This window comes from Triturus cristatus, chromosome 2_2, assembly GCF_964204655.1.
Source record: "Triturus cristatus chromosome 2_2, aTriCri1.1, whole genome shotgun sequence".
NCBI lineage: Eukaryota > Metazoa > Chordata > Amphibia > Caudata > Salamandridae > Triturus > Triturus cristatus.
The window spans coordinates 462,258,911-462,271,554 of NC_140582.1; the positions used below are offsets into that span (position 1 = coordinate 462,258,911).

At 49.8% G+C, this 12,644-nt stretch overlaps 1 protein-coding gene across 12 annotated transcripts in view; it reads right to left on the minus strand.

The window, feature by feature from the left end:
* BLTP1 (bridge-like lipid transfer protein family member 1) overlaps positions 1–12,644 on the minus strand; it is a 1,988,102-nt gene that overhangs the window by 774,973 nt on the left and 1,200,485 nt on the right. For all 12 annotated transcript variants that reach the window (XM_085641559.1, XM_085641555.1, XM_085641564.1 and 9 more), the window contains one exon: positions 9,389–9,627. In XM_085641559.1, the coding sequence (XP_085497685.1) occupies positions 9,389–9,627 (239 nt within the window). The remainder of the gene's footprint in view (positions 1–9,388; positions 9,628–12,644) is intronic.

The window sequence follows — 12,644 nt, forward strand, 5'->3', positions numbered from 1 at the left end:
ATGGGTTTAATCCATCATCATTCTTTAGCTCACTCCACCACCCCAGTTCAGACATGACCATATGCAAATCAGTCTGACCCTGTGCCTCATGGGAAGAGTCCAGCACGAACTGCCAAGCAATGTCTTCCCTGGACCGGAAACAAGCATCCTGGGACAAGTTTCGGGTTCATAACCCTCGTCAGCCAGGCTATCTTGAATCCAGTGGCAAAGTGAGCAAGGGACCCACGTCTGAACATACCCTGCCAACTTAGGGCAAACAAAGGGGATTCTGTCCATCAATAGTTCTTTTTGCATTTGTCACCCGAGTGGGACTGGTATGCTCAGACGTAAGTCCCGTGCTCTCCATGCCACTGGAATCAAGCTATCCTGGCTGAAGAGGGGTGAAACCCCGAAACCGGTCCTAGGATGCTTGTTTCCAGTCTAGGGAGGACCTGACCTGGCAGTTCGGGCTGGACTGTTCCCATTGGACACAGGGTCAAAACTGATTTGCATATGGCTGGGTACAAACTGAAATGGCATGGTGAGCAAAAAAACAATGGATTTAGGCCCAGATCTCTGTACTGGGGTGAATGTATGACATTGTTCTGCATTCTGTCCATCAATAGTTCTTTTTCCTTGTGCCCCAAGCTAGCATGAAACTACACTGATCTGGGTGTGTGAGAGTTTTGAGAGTCGCTTTTAGGCGTGGGCTAGAATTGTGCCAAAAAGCTTAATTTCTCTGTTAATCAGTGAGATGGGTCGGTATGCCGCACAGACATTTGGTGTGGAGAAAGGATCTCCCTGTATTTTCTATAACACTTAGTAGGGTACCCAACAGGACCACGATATTACATTTTTTAAGGCAATTAAAAAAAAAATTAAAAACATTTTCTACAGTTTTTCACAGAGCAAAAGGGCACACTGAAAAAACATTTTGTTAATATTATCTAGATAATATAACTAATTGTAGTCCACTTTCAATGAACATATTAGATACCTCCTGCTTGGTGTGTATCTTTCCCTTAATAATGTATCTCCATTGCAGTTCATCAAAAACTGCTACACAGAGCAGCTGAAGCTGCTGAACTTCACATATTAAGGTTCTGAACATTAGAGCCTGGAAGGAGGCTTGATCCTATTAGAATACACCTATGGTGGCAAGAACCCCAGGCAGCACAATACAAGATCACAACAGTCCCACTAATATGCATATATACCTAAGGTGGCAGCTCATCATTCTTATTTTGCAGCACCAGTGACACTGTGTCTCACACATTCAAACAAGGGGGAGGCTCAGGCCTTTTTTGCATTAATATCAATAAACTCCCTTCCATTGTAGTGCACTTCAAAATCTCGGACGACGACTTTAATCTGGGCGGGTCCAATGAATTCCAAACCATAGCTATCTGTCAATAACATACCAAGAACAATAAATCTAGACTCCATTTTAGTTTTATTGGGCCCATTCCCTAATCCCAAGATGCATCTCTGACTGCAGCAACCAGGTTCTTCTAATAATTCCAGACAGCACCTCTTGCCAAAGTGTCCTCAATTCGGTGCAGCCCCAAGACATATGCAACAAGTTGCCATTCCTAACACCACTTCTAGGACATAATCCCTTACTGCAAGATCAATCCTCTGCAACATGTGTGTAATCAGGTAGGCCCTGTGGAGAACTTTGTACTGAATTAGCTTAACTTTCACATTTCTGGAGACAAATGGCAGGTATTCAAAAATCTATTCCTATTCCCAATCAGTAAATTATATTTTCATATCCGTTTCCCATTTAGTCCACAATACTGCTAGATATACTTTAGTTTGTCCAGCAATTCCGTGGTACAGTAAGGTTGTTGCCCCTCAGTTCTTCACATGGGCAAATTATACTTGCTAGGTTGAGTGTGTTGCTGCTTGCACTCTACCACACCCCCATAACTATTAAGGAGATTGCCCTATATGCCACAAATTGCCTCACCGGTAAACCCACAGGACAATGTAGCTCCTCGAATGACCTACATTGGTAATCATTCAACAATGCATTAATTCCCACCTTCTGCCACTGTGACACAGCTGCTTTGATTGCTATTCACTTAAATTCTGAATACCACCACAGAGGATAAGCCTGCACATAAACCAGCGTCTCCTTAGTCTGGTATAAACACTGCATCCAACAATGAATTGCTACCAACAAAAGACAATACTATATCTGTACAGGTAATTTATGACAGCACCATTGGGATCAAATTGTTTAAGGCCCACAATAACAGTCTAAAGTTAAAATGCAGTTTAGCCCTGTGTTTCACAGCAACATTCTGCATTCTTTACAAAACTCTTTACATTGTTAAGCATATCCTCCAAAACTGATGCAAACTTGTTGTTTACTTATCCTAAAAGACGTCATGCTCTTACATCTTGTTTAATTATCCTAAACAGGATTGTGTGTGCTGTCAATGGAGGTTTAAGCTGACAATTGCATACTTGTGAAAGGAATCAAAACCCTAATTTAGATTTAGGACCCAATTATTCAGTTTTACCTGTCACTTGCCCACAAACTGTGAAATATTATGTAAAGACAGAAAATCGGCAAAATGCTGTTTAAAGGTGCATGTTAAAGTTGCACAATTGTATCAGGAAATAACCTACAGAACAAGTTACTAACCTTCGGTAACGATGTATCTGTAAGAAACATTAGTTAGTTAGATTCCTCACCTTAGAATATCCCCAGGCGTCAGACTGGATCCGGAAGATTTTTCGTCAGCAATACCCCTTGCGCGTCGCTAGGCGTCGTCTGCGGCTCCGCGTCCGTCGTCGGCGTCGTGCGCCGGGATGACGTCGTCGGAGTACTTAGACGCCGCCCTCGCGCGCTGACGTCAGTTCTTGTACATAGCCTTCCGCGCCAGGAACGCAGAGCCATGCAAAGACCGACACTGGTGCCAAAAATAAAATCTAGGGGCCTGAAAGGACAACCTTAACCCTAGATGTCAGTTCGCAGAACGGGGAGGATGGGAGGGTCGGTGAGGAATCTAACTAACTAATGTTTCTTACAGATACATCGTTACCGAAGGTTAGTAACTTGTTCATCTGAAAGAAACACGTTAGTTAGATTCCTCACCTTAGAATAGATACCCAAGCAATACCATCCCCGGTGGTGGGTCTGCGAACCAAGATCACACCAGAAAGTCCTGGAGGACAGAACGGCCAAAGAAGCCATCCCTCCGGACTTGGCTGTCAAGGCAATAATGCCTGGCAAACGTGTGTAGAGAAGCCCACGTCGCCGCCTGACAGATGTCCTGCAAAGGGACTCCCCGTCCCAAGGCAGTAGTAGCCGCCGTGGCCCGAGTAGAATGGGCGCGCAGCCCAACAGGAGGGTCCTTTTTAGCCAAGGAATAGCAGATTTTTATACACAAAACGACCCACCGAGAGATGGTTCGTTTGTGCACAGCTTTCCCCTTCTTAGCGCCCACGTACCCAACAAAAAGCTGGTCGTCCACCCGGAACTGTTTTGTGCGGTCCAGATAAAAGGAGAGCGCACGTTTTGGGTCCAGACGGTGGAGCCTCTCTTCCTCTTTGGAAGGATGCGGAGGCGGAAAGAAGGTGGGCAAGGTGACAGACTGCCCAAGGTGAAAAGGAGTCACCACTTTAGGAAGAAAGGAGGGACGAGGCCGAAGGACAACCTTGTCCGGATGAACAGATAGGAAAGGAGGCTTTGAAGATAAAGCCTGGAGCTCACTCACCCGTCTAGCCGAGGTGATGGCTACCAGAAAAGCAGTCTTTAGAGTTAGAAGACGAAGAGGGCAATTGTGAAGAGGCTCGAAGGGAGCGCACATCAGGAAGGTCAATACCAGATTCAAGTCCCACTGAGGCATTACAAAAGGGACAGGAGGGAACGTGTGTGTAATGCCTTTGAGAAAGCGTGTAACCACAGGGGACTTGAAAAGAGAAGGCTGATCAGGAAGCCGCAAGAAGGCGGAGATGGCAGCAAGATAACCTTTCAGGGTGCCCAGGGCAGAGCCCTGCCGGGCCAGAGAAAGAAGGAAGAGGAGAACCTCAGAAAGAGGGGCGGAAAGGGGATCCACAGCCTTTGCTGTGCACCATGCCACAAATTTGTTCCACCGGCAGGCGTATACCGACTTTGTGGAGGGACGCCTGGCTGCCAGAATGATATCACAGACTTCAGGAGGCAAGTCAAATGGCATCAACTGCCGCCGCTCAATCTCCACGCATGGAGGTGGAGGCTGGACAGGTTCGGGTGGAGGACCGTCCCCTGCTGCTGCGACAGAAGATCCTCCCGAAGGGGCAGACGTATCGGGGGATCGGTCAACAGACTGAGTAGCTCGGGATACCAGTATCTTCGTGCCCAATCCGGAGCCACCAAGATGACTTGGGCCCGGTCGCGCCTGATCTTCTTCAGCACTCTGGGCAGAAGTGGTATAGGCGGAAAGGCGTACAACAGACCGCAACTCCACTCGTGACGAAAAGCGTCGCCGAGCGAGTGCCGCCTTGGAAATTCCAACGCGCAGAACTGCTGACATTGCGCGTTCTCTTCGGTGGCGAATAGATCTAACCAAGGCTCTCCCCACTGCTGAAAGAGGCCTTGCACCACTTCGGAGTTCAGACGCCATTCGTGATCCATCATGCACCGGCGGCTGAGTTCGTCTGCTCTGGCGTTCAGAGAGCCCGCCAGATGTTGAACCACCAGGGTGACGCCCTGGTGTTCCAGCCATGTCCAGAGGCGCAGAGCCTCCTGACAAAGGGTCCACGACCCCACCCCGCCCTGTTTGTTGCAGTACCACATGGCGGTGGTGTTGTCCGTGAACACCTGCACGACACTTCCCCTGACAGAGGGAAGGAAGGCTTTCAGTGCAAGCCGGATCGCTCTCAACTCCAACAGGTTGATGTGGAGACGAGACTCCGCCGGAGACCAGAGGCCTCTGATCTCCGCCTCTCCCATATGGCCACCCCAACCCAGGAGGGACGCATCCGTCACTACGACATGCTCCGGTTGGGGAAGGGAGAGGCTCTTGCCCTTGACCCACTCGCGGTCCGTGAGCCACCACTGCAACTGCTGTGCAGTGCCCTCCGAGATCAAGACATGGTCGGACAGGTTGCCGTGATGCTGGGCCCACTGAAACTTCAGGTCCCACTGCAGAGCCCGCATGCGCCGCCTGGCGTGATGCACTAGTAGGATGCAGGAGGCCATCAGCCCCAGAAGCCGCAACACTAGCCTGACCGAAACCCGGGATAGAGGCCGAAAGATGGGAATCAGGGCCTGTATATCCCGGACCCGCTGTTCCGGTGGATGGACCCGGAACTGCGCCGAATCGAGAACCGCTCCGATGAAGAGGAGCTTCTGAGAGGGACTCAAGTGTGACTTCGGCACGTTGATGGAAAACCCCAGCAAATGCAGGAGATCCGCCGTAGTCTGGAGGTGGGAGACGACTGCCTGGGGCGAGCCCGCCTTCAACAACCAGTCGTCGAGATAGGGGAAGACTGGGACCCCTGATCTGCGCAGATGAGCTGCGACCACCGCCATCACTTTCGTGAACACCCGAGGGGCACTGGTGAGGCCGAAGGGGAGCACGGTAAACTGAAAGTGCTCTTGGCCCACCGTGAACCGCAGGTAACGCCGGTGGGCCGGCAGGACGGGGATATGGAAATATGCGTCCTGCAAGTCCAACGCTACCATCCAGTCTCCAGGGTCTAGGGCAGCTAAAACCTGAGCCAACGTTAGCATCTTGAACCTTTCCTTTCGGAGGAAGGCATTGACGTTCCGGAGGTCCAAGATAGGGCGCAGGCCCCCCTTGCCCTTCTTGGGAACCAGAAAGTAGTGGGAATAACAACCACGACCTACTTCTGGACTCGGAACGCGCTCGACGGCCCCCTTGGCCAGGAGAGCCGAAACTTCCTCGCGGAGAAGATCCAAATGATCCCCCGAGATACGGTGGTGTTGTGGTGGCATGGCTGGAGGGGTCGTCTCGAAGGGGAGGGAGTAGCCCCTTCGGACGATTTGCAGCACCCACCTGTCCGATGTTATGGACCGCCAGTGGAGCAGGTGATGGCGAACTCTGCCGCCCACTGGCGTGGTATGGGCCTGAAAGCTCGGACTAGGAAGGCTTTGAGGCGGATGCTGCCGGGGTGGATGTGGGCTGACCACGTCGGCCTCCATTTCCGCCACGGCGGAAGCCACGTCCGCGACCGCGCGCAGGTTGGTTCTGCGGCTGGTGGCTCTGCGGACGTGAGGAGGCGCCCCTTCCTTGGCCACGAAAGGGGCGAAAAGCGGAGGTGTGCGCCCGCGGAGCCGAGAGGCCCAAGGACTTGGCCGTAGCCCGGGAGTCCTTAAAGCGGTTCAGCGCACTGTCCGCCTTCTCACCAAACAGGCGAGTGCCATCAAAGGGCATGTCCATGAGGGTGTTCTGGACATCCCCGGAAAAGGACGTGGACCGCATCCAGGCGTGGCGGCGGAGCGCCACCGTGGTGGAAATCGCCCGACCTAGCGAGTCCGTGGTGTCAAGCCCACATCTTATGGCGTGCCGTGCTGCATCCCTCCCATCGGCCAGAGCCTGGGAAAGACGCGTCCGGACCTCCTCCGGACACAGGGGCAGCACGTCCTCCACCGTATCCCACAGAGAATGGGAATAACGGTCCAAGAGACAGGCGGTATTTAAAGACCGCAGGCCCAAACTAAGGGACGAGAACAGTTTCTTGCCAAACTGCTCGAGTCTCTTGGAATCCCGGTCCGGCGGAGCGGTCGGGAAGGAGGATTGGGAAGTAGAGGCCTGGATAACCAGACTCTCGGGGGTGGGGTGTTGGGACAGGAAGCTGGGGTCGCCCGGAGCAGGGCGGTGGCGCCTGGCAACGTTCCTATCCACAGGAGGAACTGTGGAGGGCTTGGACCAGGTGCCCTGCAGAACGTCAGTGAGGGCCTCGTTAAACGGCAGCAGAGGCTCAGTGGAGCTTGCTGAGGTTTGAAGCACCTCAGTGAGGATGTTGGTCCTCACAGCCACGGCAGGCAACTCGAGCCCAAGGGCCTCAGCCGCCTTGCGCAGCACCACAGAAAATGCTGCACCCTCCTCCGAAGCCACGGTCGGAGGAGAAGTGAATCCAGCGTCTGGTGAGGTGTCCAGCCCGCTGGCCTCCCCCAGTTCATCTGCCCAGTCCTGAGAAAGCTGTGACTGAACAGCCAGAGGGTCCTCGAACCCCTCCCAGTCGCCCCCTTCTTCCGATTCCTGATAAACAGGAGGAATGATCGGAACCGGACTGTAGAGATGGTAGGTCTCTAGCGGCGTCGGATGCGGCGTCGGCGGACGCCGTGCCGGCGTCGGGTCCGGATGAGGGCTAAACTGGGGCGTCGGCGTCACAGGCGTCGGCGGCGCCGGTGACGGCGTCGGTGGTTCAGGCGTCGGCGCCGGTGGAGGAGTGACAAGGTCAACCGGCGTCGACTGGGGCCCAGGCATGGGCCCCGCGGGGACCTGCGGCGTCGAGACCGGAGTCGTCGACGGCGCCGGGGCCGGAGCCGCCGGCACGCGAGGTCGCCCAGTCGAGCCCGCGGGGCCCGAAGGCGCGCCAGCGGGCGTCGACGGCGGGGCCAGGCTCCTCATGGCCGAGAGGAAGGCACTGATCTCCGCCGGCGCCGCGTCAGCCCCAGGGACCGGAAGGTATGGGGGCGGACGCGGCACCTGCGGCTCCGCCGGAGCCGCGGGGGTGGAACCACTTGGACCCTCGGCCGAGTCGCGCGACCGGCGAGGGGAGTCCGAAGAGCGATGTCGCCTCTTGGACTTCTTTGAGTGTTTGGACTTACCCGACGACTTGGAGCCCGACGATCGATGGTGGCGTCGGCTAGGGCTCCGCGAGCGATCCTTGGACCTCCTCCTGGACCGGGATCGCGCACGACGCGGAGCCGAGTGGCGAAGCTCGAGAAGCTTGCGGGACCGCTCCCGCCTAGCCTTCGAAGTCAGGGCCTGACAGTCGTTGCACGACTCCGCGTCGTGGTCGAGGCCTAAGCAATAGAGGCACCGGCGGTGGTGATCGGTCACCGACATCAGTCGATGACAGTCTTCACAAGCCTTGAACCCAGGCATCCTACCGGCACCAGATGTCGACAGACAGGGATCAAAAATGATCAAAAAGATTTAGTCAAAAAAGACTAAAAGGGGTAGCTCTCCCGGATCTGCGCTTACTGGCGCGGAAAAAAGAAGAACTGACGTCAGCGCGCGAGGGCGGCGTCTAAGTACTCCGACGACGTCATCCCGGCGCACGACGCCGACGACGGACGCGGAGCCGCAGACGACGCCTAGCGACGCGCAAGGGGTATTGCTGACGAAAAATCTTCCGGATCCAGTCTGACGCCTGGGGATATTCTAAGGTGAGGAATCTAACTAACGTGTTTCTTTCAGATGCCTGCTTTCAATAAAGGTCTAAATGCGGTCTGATTTAAGTGTTTTTTGCTCTTCATTGTATTTGGGCTGAGAACGTCCTGCCTAGAATATTTAACAGGAAATTCAGAGCAGCAAGAATGTTTCCATTGTAGTCTGTAAGTTTGGAGTGAAGTCGCGAACACAGGAAAGAGCTGTTCTTGAAATAAATGTATGTCATCTGGGTGGACATAACGGAAAAGCAGGAAACTTTTTCCATAGTGAACTTTGTATTAAATATGGATCTAGGCCAAAATGAGAATTATAAGAGTAGACTTGAACTGTATGTAAGTAGAGACTGGCTTGTGCTTCTCTCATAGCACATCACTCTCCCAGCTGAACTAGCCTGGCATGTACAATAAACCTTTTTGTACTCCCTTTTGTTGCTGATGTGGTGATTAAATGAGTTGCACTGCTTGAAGGATTTTTTCCCGACACTTGCTTATGAAAATCAACAATTTGGAGTTTAATAGTTTAAGAACGCATAATTATATTGATCCTAATTAGCTACTGCCATTATCTCTCTCACATATTGAGTATCACCTGCCATTTAAGGTTAGCCAATGCTTTACATATTTTTAAGACACAAAAGTGACCCAAATTCTTCTCTAAGAAACAACAACTACCATTTTTGCTTCTCAAGCAATGTTCTGCCTCAAAACCAAAAGCAGTCTTATACATCATACTGAGGTGACTTAGTTCATTTTCTTGACTTTACACCTAGACATTCTTGTTTACAAATGATGGACTTCAAATCAGAAACGTTGGCACGGTTTAGATTAAAGAAATCCATTTTTCTGAAGGGGCTTAGAGACAACTGCTTGTGTCGTCATAAGGGAAATATGCTTATGTCTTGCAAGGCTTATTTTTACAAACCAATGATTCAGTTATTGACATCAAGTTAAGAAACTACTACACCTAGTTAAAGTCATGTACTGATTCTCTTGTATTAAGTTTGGGATTATCATGCATATGGTTTTTACAAAATTTCGCATAGTTACCCGTCATGCCATGACTCTTCATCTTTTCCATCTTATATTCAGCTTTTAATGAAGGCAGGAGAGCAGCTCCAATAGCAATACCATCTATCATGGCACTGAACTTAAGTACAATTGGCTTCTTTTCTAAGCCTTCTGGAAGTGGAGGAAATTCTGTAGTTTCAATGGGAGTTTGGTTAACACTGGTTGGTGTCTTTTCAGCAAGCTTTGGGGGTGCTGTGTCCTCTTTCGGAGGCTGTACACTGAAAAGACAAAAATGTGCAACAACACTAAGACCTTTTCTTTTTCTATGTCCCCCTTTGATGCTGTGCAAACAGTTGACTTATTTAGCAGTATAAATCTACTACAGTTGAGGACACCATACTTACTTGCAACTTGCTATATCCAAAGCTTTATTCCATGGAAAACCATACAGACTAACTTTGCCCCTCTACCACAAAATTATAAGATCTCTAAAAAATGGTTTTGCTTTGGCCTGTCATTCATTCCTACAGAAAACACAATATAATATTAGCATTTCCTTGACAAAAGAAAAGTAGCATGTTACTTACCTTGTAAGCATCTATTCATAGAGTGTAGTGCTGCAGATTCACATGCAAAGCACACTCCTGCCATCTAGTGTTGGGACAGGACTTTACAACTTGTTTTTCATGCAGATTGTTGCTGACGTGACGTTGGGACTCCTCCTGTTTCAGTGAGTGTGCAAGCTCAACGGCTCTATTGTTAGATTGTTAACCTGCGATGATGACGAGGGAGGATGGTGCATGTGAAGATAAAGGATTGAGAATTATATGTGTAAGGCCATAATATATATACATCTTTGGATATAGCAGATTTACACATGGAATCTAATGCCAGATAATGCCTGCCAGGAAGGCGGGATGGTGCATGTGAAGAAAACAAGTTACTTACCTGTAATTTTAGTTCTCCAGTATTGGAAGCTTTCATAGATTCACATGCCTGAATCATTCCCCGTCGTCGAGATGGAATTCCTCAGTATATATAAAATAAAGCAATGCTTAGATAAGTACAAAACAGAAAAAGAGGCCTAGGCCCATTTCCATTTTGCAATCCTAACTCTTGTTATGTAAAAGAGACCAAAGTTTTCTCGGAACCAATCAGAACCTCTCACCCTCTAGAACACCCCTGAGAGAACCTTTTGCCCCTCTGATTTTCGAGCACTTGTGCCTTAGATAACCTTTGTGCCAGAAATCCAAAGATGAGCCTCTCAGGGGAGGAGGGTGGGTGAATCTATGAAAGCTTCCAATACTGGAGAACTAAAGTTACAGGTAAGTAACTTGTTTTCTTAGTCCAGCATTGGAGCTTTCATAGATTCACAGACCTGAATCGGAATAGCGAGCAGCAAAACATAGCACATTTTATAGTGCATAAGACCTGACCCCAGGTATCATATATATACTGAAAAACTGCACATTATATACATATATACTGAATCTTTCCAAATTCAAAGGATCACATAACGTATAACAAATAAAGGAAGGAGGGATGCAAAAGAGGCTCACCATCACTGGAAAAGGTTTCTCAGTACCGCTGGTCACACTGTAACATCCTTCTCAGCGACCGCATCCAGGCAGTAATGTCTGTTGAAGGTGTGCGTACTCTTCCAGGTAGCCGCCCTGCAGATATCCTGGATAGGTACTCCAGCAAACAAAGCAATGGAGGTGGACACTGCTCTCGTAGAATGAGCACAAACTTGTGCATTCAACGGCTTCCCAGCCGCCTGATGACAATATTGTATTGCACTGGAAATCCATCGGGTAATTTCCCTTTTGATTTAGTGACCCTTACTGGGTGCACTAAAAGATACAAAACGTTGTGAAGACTTGTGGAAAGGTCTTGTTTTTTGCAAATAGAACTTGAGACAGCGCTGGACATCTAGTGAGTTGAGAGCTTTTTCCGTTGCCAATGCCGGTTGAGGAAAAACTCTTCAGAATTAGCAGCTCATTCAAATGAAAGTCTGTTGGCACTTTTGGCATGAATTTCGGATTAGTTCTGAGTACAATCCTGTCCTCCTTAAACTGCAAGAAAGGTTCCTGTAGAGTGAGAGCCTGTATCTCCCCAACTCTCCTGGCCGAAGTGAGCGCTATGAGAAGAGCTGCTTTCCACAATAGGAATTTTAGATCCGCCCTGTGAATGGGTTCGAAGGGCTGCTTCATTAATTGAGATGATACAATGTTCAACTGCCAGAGAGGTGGTGGAGGCTTTATCGGAGGAAAAGTTTGAAATAACCCCTTCATGAATTGTTTGATGATTCTTTCGGACCACAACGATGGTCCTGAGGAAGTTCTTCTGTACCGTGATATAGCGGCTAGATACACTTTAATAGAAGCATTGGCTAAACCAGATTTTGCCAAGAGCAGATTATATGGGATAGTTTCATGAGTTGCTAACCTCAAAGGTTGAATCTTAAACTCCTGGCACCATAAACATAACCTCTTCCATTTCATCCTATATGTTCTGTTTGTACTCTCTGCTCTGGCCTTTGATGATATCTCTCTGCATGCCGATGAAATATCTAATTGTTGAATTTCGCAGTGTTCAGGAGCCAGGCTGCTAATCGTAGTGAATTCGGATCTGGATGAAGCACTTGTCCCTGGGACATCGTCAAGAGAGAAGGTATCGGTTGAAGGCAAATCGGGTAAACCTCCGACAGTAGAAGAAGCTCCGTGAATCAGTGTTGTCTGGGCCACCATGGGGCTATCAGGACCATTTTGCATGGCTGCTCCTTGATCTTTGTAAGAATGCGTGGCAGGAGGGGAAGCGGAGGAAAGACGTAGGCAAAGACGCCTAACCAACACATTCCCCCAAGATCCCCGTTGGTGAAGCCAGCTTGCGAAGAACCGGCATTTTTTGTTCTGAGCTGTCGCGAAGAGGTCCACTGTCGGTTCGCCCCATCTTAGGAAGATGTTTTCTAGGATATCCTGGTTGATCTCCCACTCGTGGCAGGTTGATTTGAGCCTGCTCAGAGTGTCCGCTTTGATATTCTGATCCCCTGGAAGATGTTCCGCTTTTAGGGATATTCCATTTTGAACAGCCCATTCCCATATTTTTGGGCTTCCTAAGACAGGGAGAGTGATCTTGTACCTCCCTGTTTGTTGAGATAATGTATTGCTGTTGTGTTGTCTGTCCTGATTAGTACAGCAGATCCTTGTATTCTCGGCAGGAAAGCCAGCAATGCTAATCCCACTGCTCTGAGTTCTAGTAAATTGATGTGAAGTTTCTGTTCCAGTAACTTCCT